At 46.6% G+C, this 17,324-nt stretch overlaps 1 protein-coding gene across 18 annotated transcripts in view; it reads left to right on the top strand.

The window, feature by feature from the left end:
- LOC100556014 (serine/arginine repetitive matrix protein 2) overlaps positions 1-17,324 on the top strand; it is a 170,187-nt gene that overhangs the window by 74,113 nt on the left and 78,750 nt on the right. For 17 of the 18 annotated variants that reach the window (XM_062984494.1, XM_062984507.1, XM_062984503.1 and 14 more), the window contains one exon: positions 277-345. In XM_062984494.1, coding sequence (XP_062840564.1) covers positions 277-345 — 69 coding nt within the window. Of the gene's footprint in view, positions 1-276; positions 346-16,759; positions 16,986-17,324 lie in introns of those variants that run through there. The other variant, XM_062984508.1, reaches the window with a different exon arrangement.

A 17,324-nucleotide genomic window follows, 5' to 3' on the forward strand; every position in this document is an offset into this window, starting at 1 on the left:
CCAGTTCTTTAAGCTTCTCCTCATAGGGCTTGTTCTCCAGACCTTTGATCATTTTAGTTGCCCTCCTCTGGATGCTTTCCAGCTTGTCAACATCTTGCTGGAACATCCAGCTTGATGTCTTCTGGTAATGTTGGCCAGCTGCCCCTTCCAGTTTTTGGATAATGTGCCACTGCAGAAATGACCAAGGAAGAAAGTTCTGTGGCCTGTAGCCGATAATACAGAATGCCCCCAGCAGTTTCCCGTGGTTGATCAGGTCTGTCCCTCCCTCCCTCACAGGCAAGTCGGCATCTGGACCAGCCGCGGTGGTGGAGAATGGGGACCATGGAGTCGATGGCACCCGGAAGGGTAAGTTTTAACTCTCCTCCTTTTGTCCTGGGTCCCTTCCTGGCACAAGAGGGGCCTCCTCGGTGGTGTGTCCCCATGCCATTACACTGTGTCCACTTGTGTGTTTGTGTGTGTGGATGTATGTTTGTGTATCAGAAAATATAAGAGAGGTAAGACATTAGAACCACATTGGTTTCATCGCTCTAGATGTTGAACTAAGAATACAGTTTTAGCACTGCATTATGATTCTCCAAGAACAAGTGTTTGATACACCCCACACTATCTCTCTGTGTTGATTGATCATCTCATCGGACACAATGTCCCCTTGTCTTGCTCTATTGCCAGACTCTGGCATTTTGCAAAAGACTCGTCTGGTTGCAGCAATACCATAAACAAGGAAGCTTCCCCTCCTCTCTAACCCATTCCTTCACAAACTGATTGCTCCTTCATTTCAAAACAACTTGGAATATGAGAGTAAGCATGAGGCCATTTGCAGGAGGACTTGCATGGGATCTCTAAGGCTGCAGTGTTTTGTAGTACCAGTAGATTAAAACTGGGTTAAAATTGATTCTTGGTGCCCCTTCCCATCTTGATTCTTGATGGCCCCTCTCTCCTGTATAGTATGCTGGCAGAAGACTGTTTTGGGAGAGGTCTCAGTAATACTCACTTTTGCTGAGTCTGGAGGAGGACTGGTAACTCCTCTTTGAGATGAGGACATCCCTGGTATCTCCACACAGAAGGAAACAAGCTCAAAATGCCTGGAGAACTGCTGATACTCTGTCTTGATAGAGCTGGCTGGATGTGTGACCGTACTCAGTTTAAGGCAGCTTTTTCTGTTCTGCCTAATAAACACCTTTCTGGCCCTGTGACTTAAGAGATGGATGGGTCGACTATTTGTTTCCCTATCCTAGACTCACTGTGCTAGAATTCAAAGATAGAGCCCTTTCTGGTCAGGAATATCAGTATACAGAGCACCTTTGAGACTGAGGGAAAGAAGTTATAGCACAAGCTTTCCTTGTACCTGGAATCCATTCTAATCCTAATCATAATCCTAATGTTCAGTGAAAATCTCTTTTCTTTCTATGTCTTTCTTCAAAGGCAGAGCTGTGTTAGCCTGGAATTTCAGTATGTAAAGGGATCTTGTAGTACCTTTCAGACTGAGAGGAATAAATTGGGAGCATAAGCTTTCATAGTCTCAAGTCTTCTTCCTTGGATGCATGGCTGATTCTGCTCTTCTGCTCCATATTGTTTTGCCCCCTTCCCTTGTGGACGTATCCTCTCTCCCTCCCCTCCCCACGGCCCAGCATGTACGCCCTTTCATTGGCTGCCAAGATGGGCTTGCTTTCATCGCTTAATATTTGTGTGTGTGTTTGTTTGTGAGGAAGGTGGGGCTGTGTTTGTATCTGTGGATGTTATGGCATTCTGGGCACTTGCTGCTTTTGATGGATCACGATACCAGTGCCATCCGAATAGGGGCTGAGAAGGGGCTGCTGCTGTGGTAACCCAAACTGGGTGGCATCTGGTTCTTCTGTGAGCCTCTTGGGTTTTGGCCTTGATGAAGAATCTGCAGACAAAAACTACATTTTTTTCAATCCTAAAATGCCCTCAATTGTAAGACACACACTATTTTCAGTACCACTAACAGAATGAAAAGCTTTGTTTATATATGTAAAAAGATGCCTGTGATTCTAAGATGCACCCCATTTTTTGAGATGTTTATATGGAGGGAAAGCGAATCTTAGAATTGAAGAAATACAGTATCCCTGTGTTGTATGCTCACCCACAATGTAGAGTGGTCTTGCTTTGTGACACCCCTTTTCCTCAAGGGAAAGAAGTGGCAACAGATAAAAATTTCTCTCCAGGGAAGGGGTTGACAGCTGGGGGGCTGCCACTGAGAAGACCCTCTCCTTATTTACACCAGATTCATTTACGTGGGTGGGCAGAGAGAGAAGGGCCTTTCTGGAAGATCTCAAACCACAGACAGGCTTCCGTGGAAGATGCGGACTGTCACGTAGCCTGAACACAGTTCTTATAGGGATTTAAAGGTCATGGCCTTCATTTTGAATTGTGCCCTGAAACAGACCAGTTTTCCTGCTGTAACAAATCAGCCACAACTTCCAAGTCCCTGCTTTTGCCTTGGGCAGCACACCTCTGGACCATGGAAGGTGCAACTGGGCTGTTTGGATTTTGTTGCTTCCTTCCTAGCAAAATTTTCCAGACATTGCATGTTGGTGACACACTTTTCAGATATAACTCATTTTGCGACAGAATAATTCAGTTTTTCTGGCAAACTGAAAGTTACATCGATCTCTTATGAGGGATATGGTTACATATGGAAATTGTAATAAACGATACGGGACACAGCATTTACAATTAAAACATTTCATTTATATGTTTTTAAAATGTATGATTTATTGCTCATAGGTTTCTCATTTATGTTTGCTCGACACTCTTATACGCTGCTGCTGACACACAAACATGTCACGACACATAGTTTGGAAAGCTCTGCTCCCCAGTCTGGGTTGGTCAAAGAGTGGTTATTATTTCTATTTTTTAGTTATACTTTCGGCTTGTAGTGTTGCCATTCTGTAGCGTGTATCCCTGGCAGGCCTGGACTCTTCTCTAGGATTGTGCTCCAGGCCTAAGAATTATGTGTTGAGAGATTCAGAAGGTGCGGAGTTTGCAAGTCTTCAAAGAGAAAGAACAGACTGATAACAAAACACAACAAAAAAAATTCTTGATGTCTTGGTTTTTAGACCTATTTCTAGGATAATTTGGGGCAGAATCTGGAAATTGCATTGGATAGACTGCATCAGCCTTAGTATCTTAGATATGGTTATCATGGTGTTCTATGGGCGAGCAGATGGCAACTGATAGAATGACGTGTTTGGTATTTCACAAACTATAGCTAATGGGGGAAAACTGGTTCCATGTTTGGAATCTGTTGGTCAAATATGTCCAGAAACATGTCTAAAATTTGAGGCCCCTAAATTTGTAAGACAAGGCAGTACAAGACCAGATTGGTACAGGTTGAATATCTCTTATCCTAAATGCTTGGGACTATAAACTTTCCGTATTTTGGATGTTTTTGGATTTTAGAATGCCTGTATTTGCATGTAGATGATGAGATATTTGATCAGATCCTGCTGCAGCATTCCTGCTTGCTTGTCTCTTAGATCCTCAGTCTCTCTCCAGCTTCGTGATTGGCTGGAGGCAAGATATTTCTTTTTTGGGAGGTTTTCCGATTTCCAGATAAAGTAGGCTCAATTTGTAGAAGTTTAAAGCAATAAATTTGTAATCATCCCCAAAGAAACCTTTCAGAAGATTCCTAAGAACGTACCTTCTGTGATATACCTGAGAAATGGTCTCCCCGGGACTGCTGTGTTCCGTTTTTGGCAGCCTAAAGGGTTTCCCCATTTTCTCAGCATGAATTATCCCGAATGATGCTCTGCAAATCCGAGGGGAGTGATTATGCAGGAAGACGGCCAGCAAATCTGGAGATGAATGAGAAAAAACACCTTCCTTTGAGATAAATGCTTGCTTGTGGGATCTCCCAAGAACAGTGGCGAAGAGTGCTTTTGGACTTTGGTAGTTCAGAGGAGGGCCTGAATACTCTCAAGGCACAGATACCATCTCATCTTGGAGGCTAGGCAGGGTCAGATCTGGTTAGTTCTTGGATGGGAGGCCACCAAATACATTCTAGGCACTGTATGTATTCTTTGTTTTTGACGAAGGAACTGGCAAAACCACTTCTGAGTACTCTGTGCAAGAAACAGGTATAAATTAATGAGATTACTATAAGTTGGAAGGCTATTTGAATGCACAAATATACAGACAATTCAGAGAAGTGCATGGAAACCATTTCTCTTTCTGCAGTTGTTTTTGTCACGTCTGGGAGAGGCAGCTCTGTCCTCATGAAAGATATGGCTTCTGAACTACTACTATGACATATTTAATAGCACAGAGGGTTTTTTTGTCTCATGCCCCAAAGTGGGATGGATTGTAGGTAAAATGAGTAAGGAAAGATGTCTGATCCACAAGTCCCCTGCTGTCCATCAGATGTTGCTAGAAGGTTGAGGCCCCGTTCAAAAGCAAATTAAAGCACCTGAGGTCCCTTGGTCACCCACGGTGTTAGTCTTCTTCTCACGTGGCTGGACTTGAGAGGGATGGCCATTGTGGGACTTAGGGCCAGCTCTAGGCTCTCAGGACCTGGATGACCAAGGATCTCTCAGCCATCTTGGTGAGAGGCTGTGACTCTGGAGGAACTGGAAGAGCTACTTAGTGACATCATGGCTACTTTCCCATAAAGATCATGCCAGGCTCCAGTCCTTCACTTGCCAGGAACAGTGGCTTTAGAGTTACTGTTGGCCTAATCAGGGAGGTTGCCATGTGTTGCTGTTTTACATGAATGAGGATAAGCATCTTTTCCCATTGTAGTTGGAGCCTGTGTGTATGTGTGTGTGTGTGTGTGTGTATGTTTTTTGAAACCATGCTGTGTTGACATGGGCCATTCCTGCAATAACTCACTTTTTTTTTATTCGTCTAAGAGCCACAAATAGCACTCTCCTAGGTAGGATTTCCAGTTGGAATGAGGCACAAAGATCCTGTCTTTTTAATGGTTATGCACAGGAGAGAATTCAACAGGGATTTTTTCCCCAGGGTGTGACCCACTGAAGTCAACAAGTGGGGATTACCCTATATACTCATGGATAAGTCTATAAATGTTAGTCAAAAAATTAATCTAAAGAAGCTTGGGTCAATTTATCCATGGGGCAGTGTGGATACTATTCTTAGATCTTATCTTATCAACAAAAGAACCATCCTCTTCTCTGAGCTGAGTTGAGAAAGGTAAAGTTGAGTTGTGAAAGCTTAGTTGTACCCGGGGAACCTAAAAGAAGCACCAACCCTGCTTTCTCTGCTGAGGTGTCTCTTCTGGCCTTTTTTGGATGCTGGGACAGGAAAATGGCATCTGGACTCAGTGAAGCATTGATGCTTTCCCTCTCTACAGAATGACTTATCCACAGGTCTTAAGAAAACCCATAGTTTTGACCCCAAAGCCTGCCCTTGCCTTATACATGAGGTCAACTTATACATGAGTATACAGGGTACGCATTCCTATTCATTTTTATTTATATGAGGACAATCTCCTGGCATTTTTCTCTAACTTGGAGATGTTTCTAGCTATGCTGAAGGAGGCTTGTTGGCTCCGTAGGTCCTACAGGTCACGGTGTGGCTGATGTTAATGAGAAGGCTGTGCGTTCAGGCCCATCCGGACCTCAGCGTCCAGGGCCCTGCATCCATAAATACGTGGACACAGCCATCTCTGACTGCATCAACCTATGTTTTTGGAGGGTTGCTTGCTCTGACATTGCTCTGATGCTGATGGAGACAGACCTCCGGCTCTTTCCTCCCGTCCGTCCGTCCAATACGGTTGACAGCTTCCTTCCGCACCCCAGCCTGACTTCTCTTGTCAAAGCAAGCTCCCCTGTGTCTCCGTTCTGCCGGCTGCCCTTGGTGGTCTGTTGCTTGATATGCGGTGTGCTGCATTAATGTTCATGTTTACTAATGACTTAATGCTTCTATGCCCCTTCCCCTCTCTCCTGTCATCTTCCCCCTTCTCTATCTTTTTTTCCTTCCTAGAAGCCTAGGCCCCGGGGCGGCTGCCTGCCGACAGGAGACAAGTGGGCTTTCCTTCCCGTCCTTACACTTAAAAAGCGCTCAAAGCAAACACTCTCTGCATTTTAAAGAGCTCTTCCTCCTTTACCTGCCTGGAGATTGTGGGGCTGAAGAAGCGGCAGGGCAGATCTGCCATTGACCACCCTCTTCCTCTTCCTCCTCCTCCTCCTCTTCCTCCACCTCCGTCTCTTCCTCCCTCTCCCTGCTCTGCGGTGGTACTTCTTGAAACCGTTCTTAGTGGAGCCACAAGTGGGGTTGAAACTGCACTTTTGAAATGTTGGGAGAGCTTATTATTTTCTTTTTCAGAATCACCCTTATCGATTGCACTTTTAGTTTTGTCATCCATCCTTTTGCTTTAAGAAACCACCATGACAACACCCCACCTCTCTCTTTCCTGTTCTGCTTTATACTCAGCCTTTGCTTGCCCTCTCAGTCCCTCCTGCGCTTTCTCAGGGAAGGCTTTCCTCCCGCCTTCCTTGGTGCTCCTTCGGTGTCTCCACCCACCCTCTCACCCACCTACCCTCTTTTTACATCTCCTTCTGTGTTTTCCATATAAGGGGCTCGTTTGGATTCTCGCCTCCCCACCCTCCGCCTTGATTCAGAACAGGTGTTCCTTCCTTTGAACAGAAATTACTCCCAAATTTGCATTGACTTGGACCCAGAATAAAAAAGAAGGCCAACATTGTCAAAGGATTCTTCAAGAGGGAGGCTGTCACCCTTCCCTTCTAAGACGAGCACAATAACCTTGATCATCTTGTGCTGTTCACATCAAACTTGGAGCTGGCAGACGGGTGCTGCCTTCATGCAAATTTAATGTGTGCCGAAGTCTACCTTTGTGGTAGCGGCATGCCGTTCAGATGCAAATTCTTCTTTGGTTGTTGGGGAAAAACATTTTCCCCTTTAAATAGGCAGGAAGAGACTGACAGGGCGGGAGGAGGGAATCTGGAAGGAGCACGGAGCCAGCCAGACATCAGACGCGTCAAAATCGCTAATGAAATAATTATCTGACAAGGCTGCAGCCAGAGAGGGAAGGAGCTGGTTCCCTTTGAACTCTTCCCGAGCTATATGTAGGTTTAGCTTGTCACTTGCGATTTCGACGCCTGTCCCCGATTGGATATAAATTGGCCCCTCTTCACAGCAGGAGCTCTAGCAAAATTTGTCCCGAGACCTAAATTGGGACTTCTTGCATTGCAAGGCCAGCAGGCAGACACCCCCGTCCTGTTTCCCCAAGCAGGACTCACTTTATGTCTGCGACTTAAAAATGGATATGTAGGTTCCTGAGAGCAGCGGAGCCAGCTGTGAAGCTGCTGTGCAAATCTGAGTGTTGACAACCAAGGCCTCCTGGCAGGAGATGCTGGTTTGTAAGCATAAGGGAGGCCTGCTTAAAGGGAAGGCCTTCCAGCTCTTCCAAATTGACCTTTAAGATCCAATGCACAATTAATGACACGTAGAGGACGCTCATCCTCTGAGGTTGCTGAGCAAGACAAGGAATACCTGTGGCATCCCTTGCTTCTCCGAGAACACAGGCAGTTGGCACTTCCATTTCAAATGATGGGCTCTTTGCAGGACCTCTCCTTAAACCTCAGGACTGTGAGCTGCTTCAGTTGCCAACATGGAAGAAGAAGCAATGTCATCCCAGGCCTGCCAGTGTGGCTGAGTAGGGCTTTCATGGCAGGATGAAATCCAGTATATGGCATTCCCCATTTGGAAGGCTTTCAAGTGATTGTAATGGCACGGCTACCCTTGAACCCAGTATATTTCCCTTGGGAATGTTCTGTTTTCCCCCTGCTCAGTTACACTGTGATTTTTCAGTCTGATCAATGGACCTATTGATCAGACAGAAATATGTAGAGGCCTCCTGTTTCTAGATGTGCTGGGCATCATTCTTCAATTCCTTTGCATGACCAGCATGGAAGTTAGCATCCAACACATCTGGAAGGCACTAGATGAGAGAAGAAATCTCAGAGCCCAGAAAAAGACTTTCTATGTAATGCTAGAGACGATTTCTGGTAAGGCAGCTTCTCTGGTGTTAATGCATCAGGCAAAGGAGGCAAAAGATCCATCCCCTCTTCGCTGTCATCATGTACAGGGACATTCCTCCTCTTCCCCTCGAAGGCAATGTTCAGCAAGTCTTCCAAAATATCATGGAGGTGTCTGGCAGACCGGCTGCAGTTCTATCCTGGGGAAGATGGGATGGGTTGCTTTCAGTGGTCAGATGAGGCCCATCCCTTCACTTGTGCATGATGGAGTTGGCCTCCATGAAGAGGTGCCATGAGATTCGTGGCCCTCAGTGCTCTAGTCTGGTGTCCTTGCGCTACGCCAAGTTCCCAGGAGATCTTCAACCTTCGTAGAGTTTAGCTTAAGTCCCGGGGTGATCCCTGCCTAAAATGGCAGGCGTCCCAGATAGTGTTGCTTTTGAATTACTACAACAAATAGGCCACAAAGGGGACACATTTTGGAAAGAAGAGGCCTTTCATCCTTTTAATTAGTTTGTTCAAGGAAACGGGAGTGTGGTGCTTTGACCTGACACTCGGGGCCTCATTAGTGTCCGGAGGGCGGCCTGGTTGTGCCAGCTTCTTTTGAGCCTCCTGAATAGTAACTGCTCTTTGTTATCTTTGTCCTAGGAAGTGTTCCGTGTATGTAGGGCCCTTGCCATAGTATCTCTCCCATTAACCCCTCCTTCTTTAACCACAAGACATAAGTCGGACTTAACAAAGTCACCTGAGCCCAGCTCTCCCTAACTGGTAACCCTCAGATGTTTGGAGTTTGTTCGTGTGTGCCTGTGTGTATGTCTGTGGTTGGTCATCTCTTGATATCAGGGAGCCCCATGCATTTCAGAGAGTTTTCTTAGACAAGGAATACTCAGAGGTGGCTCCTCTGAAATAGAATCTACATAACCTGATATTTCTTATTAGGCCCTCATACAAATACCAACCAGCCTTTGTTTCCAGATTAGGTGGGTTGGAATCTACTGCTTTCAGAGTATTTAGGCAACAGTTTGAACTACAAATTCCAACATTTCTGACTTCCGGCCATGTTGTCTGGGATTGTAGTGGCATCCAAGTCCAAAATGCCTTGTTTGCACCCTGATACAATGTATTCTAGATCCTAAAACATTTTTGGCATCTTTCTGATCTCTGTGGAGTCAGGCACTGATGAAAACATCCGCATCAGGAGCTGCTAATGGTCAAGTCTTAGATGAACGACTTCTTCATGGAAGTCAGCTCTATCATTTTGTTTTTGTGAATTGCACACCAAGAGGCTGCAGGTGTTGCATATGAGGGTAGAGATCGGTGTGTCTTCTCAGATTGTTGTCAGTCTTCCTTGCTGTCTGTGAAGGAGCATTCTGGGTTTGTCTCAGGAGGTAGCAATCTTGGCCGTCTTGACAGAGTTTCAGCATCATTGGGAGCTTCAGTCTTTCAGAGTGGTTCATGCTAAGGGCTCAGATGAGGATTTGGGTCTCAGGATTGATAAACTGGCCTTGTTGCTGTCAGGGAGTTTCTTGGGAAGCTCTGGCATGCTCTTCTACAGCTCAGGGATTATGTGGCCTTTGGATATTGTTTGGCAAAAGTTAGCCTTTTGAGCGAAGCGTGGTGGAATTGGAACGAATGAAGCTTGAGATGAAAATAAACAGTTAAGGGCTACAAGCAGCCCCTTTCCCTCTTTTATGGAGTTTTTTTTTCCTGTGTTTCTGAATTGAACTGTGCTTCTGGGCTTCCTTGTGGGAGTTGTTGGCTGGAGGAACTAGCCAAGGGGATTTGCATTTCCCCCTTCCCTTGATACAGGAGAGAGATACATGAACTCCTATTGATCCATCTCTGCAGAGCTGGCTCCCCAAACAAATACAAGCTCTTTTTCCAAGTAGGCACCTTTCAGCAAAAATTCGGCTGACTCAGACATACCCTTCTACCCCAGTCTTTTAACTAATAGTGACTCTTAGAAGTTGTGTCCAAGTGCTTTGGAAAACTGGAACTCTTTCTGTTTAGCAAAATCAGGTTTGGCCACTCTTGGCTTCAAGCACTGCTCACAGAGAAGGAAAGCTTGAGATTTTAGAGGGCAACTTTGAGGCATCCAGGTGGGCTACTCCATCAGGGAATGAACCATTTCTTCATTGGGTCAAAGACAGCTTCCCATTTCCCTCTGTCTCCATAATTCCACATCTCACTCTTTCTTTCTGTTTAATATTCTATATCATATATTATTTCTCATCTTTTCTTTGAGTTTGCAGAATATGCCTGTTGTCTTATTGCAAATTGTAGTACTGAACACACTTTATCATGGATGGGTGGGTGGCTTTCTTTTCTGAATGAAATGTTACATGCTTCTGTTGTCTGACTTCAAAAATGTTTATTGGATGGGGAAAACTTGAGAGCTTGCATCTTAGCTTCTTAATTTGCCCTTTCTCCATAAGTGCAAATGCTCTCCTCAAACCACTTTGTTTGTTTTTTTGTTTCAACATGGGCCAATGTGCTTTATTGCTTAGTTGCCTGCAATAATTGCAAGATGCTTCTGGAAGGTTTTGCAAGTCAACTCCTGTCTCTTTTGTATGCAATCCTGTACACTGATCCTGTACCACTTTGCTGAATAAACCACTAATAAACCTATGTGCTAACCTCTCGGCTGTCTCCCTGTCTTGGCAGAAATGTTTTGGCACGACTGCAAAAACCCCAATGCTCACATTTTATTAGAAATGTAAATGCCACCAGATTCTTTTCCCTTGGTTGTGACACTTGAGCGGATCCTTCATTAGGTGCTGATAATGGCCTAATCACGAGGAATCAGTGTTGTTCCAGTCTGATTGTAGTATGTCTCCACGCAGATGAAGCTAGGCAGCCCTTTGCAAAGGGAAAGAAGGCTCTAAAACAAGGCAGCACAGAGGGCGGTGGTTTTGCCCAGCCTGCTCCTAGCAACACTTGTGCTTCTGTGTGTGTTGGGTCTTTGTGTTTGTGAGATGCGGCTGAATGAAGGTGGCTGCTCAGTTCCTGATCCCATGGAGGAGAAGTCTGAGTTGCGAGGGGCCCGGCCGTTGCTGCGAATGTTGCGTCTCCTGCGAGGAGATGCCGAGATCAGGGCAGTCCTTGAGCCGGTTTCCACAGCCAGCGGACATTGAGGACGTGTGTATCCAGCCGTATCTTTTGACCCCATAAATCCCCATCCCTCTCGCAGACAGGAGCGGTCTCCAGATGTCGTTGAGTCTCATTCGTTTAGTCATGGAACAGCTGGAGGAAGAAGAGGCACTATTGTGCTGCGGTCTGCAGATTGCCAGCCTGAGGAAGGTCTTCATGAGTTGGGATTTTAGTCCCCATAAATATACGCATAAATCAGAAAACCTGGCTCCAGGAGCTTGGAATTCATTTCAAGCTCCTTCCAAGGTGGGGCTCTTTCCTTTGCAAAAAGAGAACCTGGAAGAATTAACTAGCATTTTCCTTCCTGTGACCTTCCTGACTAGATGACTTTGTTCACGGCACTATTAAGTAGGTTGAGAGCATCTGGCTCTGTGTTCTGCAGCCTTCATGCCCTTCGGCCCAGTCTGAAGAGCTGTCTGGGCACAATCTTGTGACAAAAGAGCCTACCTATACGCGGAAGATGATGGGCAGGCGAGCAGATGAGATTGAGAAGCCCTGCCCAAAGCAAGTGGAAGGCCACCCAAATCCTCCTGCAAAATGTTGCACCAAATACTGACATACCATGAAAAAGCCTTTAATGCTAACTCAAGATATACTCCCTCTAGAGCTGTTGCCACTGAATTATGGTTCCAAATTGTCCAAACAAGCCCTGTTGATCCTGAGAACTTTGCTTGGTTTTCTTTTTATTGATGTGTAGGTGTCAGGCCATGTGATTTGACAATGGTTTTGGATACCAATTCTGGATAGATAGGGCTTTACTGGGTCCTGGGTCCAAATTTCCCCCTCTGCCTTCGTTGGGAGGCTTGTGGCTAAGGCCTGTCCTTGATGGCAGTTTTGGCTCTCTTCCATACTCCAGCAGAAACGATCAAAGAGGGATTGTAGACTCTGTCCACAAACTGTGCCTTCCTCCCATTCCAAAGGCCTGCCAATGAGCATGTGTTTACTCCTAAGGGGAGGAGTGCCAGTGTTGTGGTTTCATAACTCTGGCCAAAGTGCTGCTTGCCGCGTGGGATGGGCACGAGAGCATGGCATCGTCTTTCCGTTGGAGGTCTGAGCTCTCAATAGAGCGAGATTATATAATGTTAAATCACAGTGTCCATTGGGTGGATGCCTTGGCTTGTGCAGTCAGGCCTAAAAAACAGCACTGCCCCACTGGACCTTCAGACTGTAGTCCCTTGTCTTGGGCCACAATGTCGGCCTGCAAGGGCTGCAGGAGGAGGGGCATCGAGGTCCCAACGGGGCTGGATTTCTGAGCAGATCGAAATGAGACTGGACATGCAGGCTTCTGGGTGGTCCGATGGTCATCTAAGAACTGCTGGCCTCAAAGCCATCCATCCGTTGCAGGAATGCCCCAAATGGCCCCTACTACACTATTACAGAAGTTAGTAGTCTGGTACAAACAAAATCACGTGGCACCTTAAAGGCCAACAAGTTTATTGTGGTCTGACCTTCTGAGATCAAGAATCTTCGGAAAAGAGAATTTCTCTTCTCACTGCAACCTGGGTGCATATTTACCACCTGTACACAGGCAGTCCTCGAGTTGCAAACATCCGACTTCCACGGGGCTGAGACAACAGGAAGTGAGAGAAATCTGCTCCTCGGGAGGAAGGGAAATTCACTCCTGGAAGAGTTGTTATCAGTAGGGGAAGAGGTCTCCCCTGAAGCCTTCTCTCCAATCTTTATTTCCACAGCAAGCGCTTTGAGTCCCCTTCGGGGTGAGAAGAGTGGGGTATAAATATAGTAAATAAATAAATGAATAAATATTCTAAAGTCCAATGATCACAGGGAGAGAAAGTGAGGTGGAATCTTCTGAAGAGGGGCACATTTGCCTATGCTATCCAACCTTTCCCTATGCTATTCAAAGCTATCTATATATCTTGTAACTTGGGGACTGCCTGTATCTGCGTAAGTTGCTTCTAGACATGTAAAGAATGTACCCATTTTTCAGATGGCACAGTTGTTTTTGTGTGTTATCTGCAGAACACCATCATAGCTGCCAACCCCTTGATTCATGTGCAAATGACCAACTGTTTTGCCGGATCCCTTCCCAAGAACATACATGTTCTAAGCCTTTGCCAGTCTGTGGAGGGTGGAATTAGGCTATTGTATTTGGTAGCAAAATGCTGTTGTGCTTTTTTGTAGGTCCAATATGTCTGCATTGGCTTGTGAACTTGCTCTGGATCTTATAATGGGAGCTGCTCTGAGTTTCCTCCACTCTGTGTTAACTGGCAGACAACTATTTTTTGACCATTGGTCTCCTGCCTGCAAGCTTCATTTCCCAGTGCATTCTTTTCTCTCTTTCTAACTTTTTTTAAAAGGCTAAAGCAGTGGTAGACTAATAATAGAATAGAAAATAATAGAATAACTTTATTGTCATTGTACTGCTCCGGCAGGAAGGTAATGGCGCTCCATGCAGTCATGCTGGCCACATGACCTTGGAGGTGTCTATGGACAACACCGACTCTTGGGCTTAGAAATGGAGATGAGTACCAACCCCCAGAGTCAGTCACGACTGGACTTAATGTCAGGGGAAACCTTTACCTTTACCTACATTGTACAACGGAATTAGTACACACCACAAAACGGGAAGCTTACTGTACTAAAACTGTGGGATGGCTCAGCCAGCTCCTGAAACTCCAACATCAGACCGAGAAAAAGCTTTTTATCAAAGCCTTTGGGGCCTCATTCACTCTCAGGCAGGTACAGAATTTTTGAAAAACGCCATTAGCCCTTTAAAGCTCTTTGGACTTGTTTTTATCATGTTTAAATCATTTACTGGTGGAGACATAGATGCCCTTCATTGGTTGAACGAATATGAGGAGAGGTGGCTATGAACCTGTGGGTGCACAACGGATTTACTCAGTCTTGTTTTTTTCCAGTGCACGTTTTGGACGTAATAAAACTAAATAGCTGATCTGGAACACATGGTCTCCATTGGATGGTTTTGCCTCCTCTAGGGCTTTGCTGGAAGTGGGTCCCACTTGCTTCCTTGGAAGGCCCATCCAGAAAGGGGTCTTTTCGCCTTCGGTTTCTCCAGAAACGTCATGGATGGTCGACTTGTGCTCTCTCTGCCAGATGCTGGAAATCCGCTTTTGGGCCTTGCTACTGCTCCCGTGTTAAGGCCCTTCTATTTTTGTTTTTGTGAGGAATGCAGAGTCATGGTTTGAGGAAGGGCTCGATATTTTAACCTTGGTCCGCTTGACTGCTGCTGTCTGTTCCTCTCAGCAGAAACACAGTGAGATGTCTCCCCGGAGAGAGTTGGGGACGGCAGAAGTCCTGGCTCCACAGCTTATGCGCTGGCTCTTTCCACCCGGCCCTCGGAACACGAGCCTCCGCAGAATTAACCCCCTTGGCCCTCGGTGCCAAAACCCAGCTCTGGGGGGGGGGGGGGGCGGTCTCCTCTTCTTGGGACACTTGGCGCTCCAGGCAGATGCTCAGAGAGGACTCTTTGGGAGCGGCGTGAGTCCTGCCTCCCTGGCAACGGAAACGGTCTTGAAGGCCTCTCTGTTCTCACCAGGAAAGCTCCCCTGTTCATGTGCTGCCTGTTTGCGCATTCTGTGCCTGGAAGCCGGCCTCAACCTCTGGCGATTGTCTCCTGTGGTTTGCTTTGCAAGACTTCTCAAGAGAGGGTTTGCCATCCCCATCCTCCTCCACCATTGGGTTTCGCTGACTGGGCAGGGATTGGGACCCAAGCCTCCCAGTGTCCTAGTTCCCCAAAAGATTTCTTCAGTAGCGTTTTGCCATGCCTTTCTTTCTGACAGAGAGAAGGCGACTTATCCAAGGTCAGAGCAGAGTACAGCATAGCCAGTGCTTGCTCTCTTTCCCTCTCCCTCTCTGAGCTTATGGTAGGAAGCTGGAGAGAAAATACACAGAATATTCTGGTAAGGTTCAAAAAAAGGATAAAAACTTATATTGCTGCAGGTAGTACATCTCAGATAAAAGAATAGAGAAAAGAAAGTTGCCTAACCTGGTAGAAGAGTCCCTGATGCTGACTCTCAGGTCTTTGTGTCAGGCATCTTGAGGCTGAGAGAGGCCTCGTGGTGCTCCCTTCTCAAACAAAAGACTTTTGGGAAGAAGAAGGGGAAGCGACCTCTTCCTGCAAGCAGGATGCAAACACCTTGAGTGACATGGATCTATCAAACAAGTGAGAAATGTACCACAGGGTTCTCTCTGTTAGCAATGGCTCTATTCACAGGGGTTGATGTTTCTTCACCTCCTGGGTTTCTGTGTCTGAGTGGGTATTTGAACCGTAATCCCATGGAGTTCAATCCAAGCTACAATATGACAATACTACAGCACTTCATACTGTGGAACTCTTAGATTTGTTGTTTGGGGAAGGACTTAGACTCCTTGGTCAGAGAGCTTCAGTCCTTTAGTCCAGAAATCTCAGGATCCTGCAAGATCCTGGCCATCTGTTGGGGGTGCTTTGAATGCGATTTCCTGCTTCTCGGCAGGGGGTTGGACTGGATGGCCCATGAGGTCTCTTCCAACTCTACTATTCTATGATTCTATGATACAGCCATGGCAGTTAACACAGTATTAAAATGCAACAATTACATGGAGAGGGGTCTTAGTGTCAAGTCATAACTTCTACTAACTTGTGAGATGGCCTCTCCTGTTAAGGAGGCATCTTTGGGAGGGTGGCTGTCAAGGTCTGATAACTCTTTCGAAGGGACTCAGTTGAACGATTGGCCACCTTCTGTGCTGTGTGACTGTGCCAAGGCTGACCCAAAACAGTGTTCTTCCTGAGGCAGAATTACAGATGACCTCAAGGTAAGGGGAGAGTAATTAAGTTATTTTGGCAGAACACCCCACAAGCTCAATACCTTTGAAAGGGGAAAAACACCATGCCAGTTAAGTACGGAGCCCTTCCAGGATGCCCTTCCCGGATGCTGATATCCCTATGCCTTAGGCAACCACTTCTGCCCGTCTGTCGGTCTGTCACTTATTGTGTATATTTTCCTTTCCCCCAAAACTAACCCTAACTGAGACCCAGCCAGCCTTGTTGTGCTTGATGGTGGCCCTATCTCTCCTTTACACACAAATGAATCACTTACAAACTGAAGCAGAAAGGCTGAGCATAAGTACTATTACTTGAAATGCTTTCCACAGTGTGTTTGTGAGGCTAGTGTCAGGGCTTGTGGTAGATTAAAAAATCTGTGGATCCTGGCGAGTGACCCACCTGATCCATTTCTTGGGGCCCTCCTGCCCTCTTGCGGCACTGGCTTCTCTTGAGAGACCCATCCAGGACTCTTGAGCTATTTCCTGCCTGATTTACTCATGTGGTTTCAGTGTTGCCCCTTTACCAACCTTTCAGAGCAAGCTTTTGGAGTGTTTTTCTTGCCCGCCATGGGCCCCCCTCCTGCCAGCACATTGTCACCTTCTAGCCTTGGTCCCTTGGCCTGGAATGGCTGCCCGAGGCCTCCCTTGCCTTAATAAGCATCGGATGGTGGGGGCGGCAAAGGTGCTTTGTGGCCTAATTCTGGCTGGCTTGGCTCCATGTCATGGACTCTTTAATTGGTGCACAGGAGCCCGTCTTCCAGAGCCCGCTTCGATTCTCATTCCCCCTCTCTCTGTGTACACATACACACACACTGCTTGGCTTGAATCCGGCCGCTGGAGGGGTTCCTTTTTTTGTCAAAGGAGGGAGAGAGTCCGAGGCTGTGTCTGAGCAAGGAGTAAATATTCCATTTGCAGCAGAGACTTGGGGACATTTCCGTCCCTGCTGATACGGCGGCAGTGCCTGTCGGGCGGGAGGTCCCCCCTTCCTTCCTTCCATGCCCTTCTCTTGAAGTCTGAGGAGTGTACTTTCTGTTTTGGGAACTCAATGGGTGTCTCTTCATTCATCCTCCCAGGAAGGTAAGGCTGCAATCCCGTCATGTGCCCTAACGCTCTTCAACACTTACAGGGAGGCTGCCAGCCCAGAGTTGTGGTCGGATGCTCTCAGTGTGGAAGTATGGAATTGGCAAGGAAGGTCTGGTCTTGCCGGCTGTTGGATGAAGGGGACGGGGGTCCAGGGGAGCCTGGACGGGGAGGGTCTTGTTTTGCCTCAGAGCCTCAGGAGCCCTCAGTCCCTTTCCTGCAGGCTGCTGTATCCTTTGGTCAAAAGTTATATATGTGATTTTTTTTTCCGTGTCAGGAGCAACCGGAGTTGCTTCTGGAGTGAGAGAATTGGCCATCTGCAAGGACGTTGTCCAG

This window comes from Anolis carolinensis, chromosome 6 (assembly GCF_035594765.1).
Source record: "Anolis carolinensis isolate JA03-04 chromosome 6, rAnoCar3.1.pri, whole genome shotgun sequence".
NCBI lineage: Eukaryota > Metazoa > Chordata > Lepidosauria > Squamata > Dactyloidae > Anolis > Anolis carolinensis.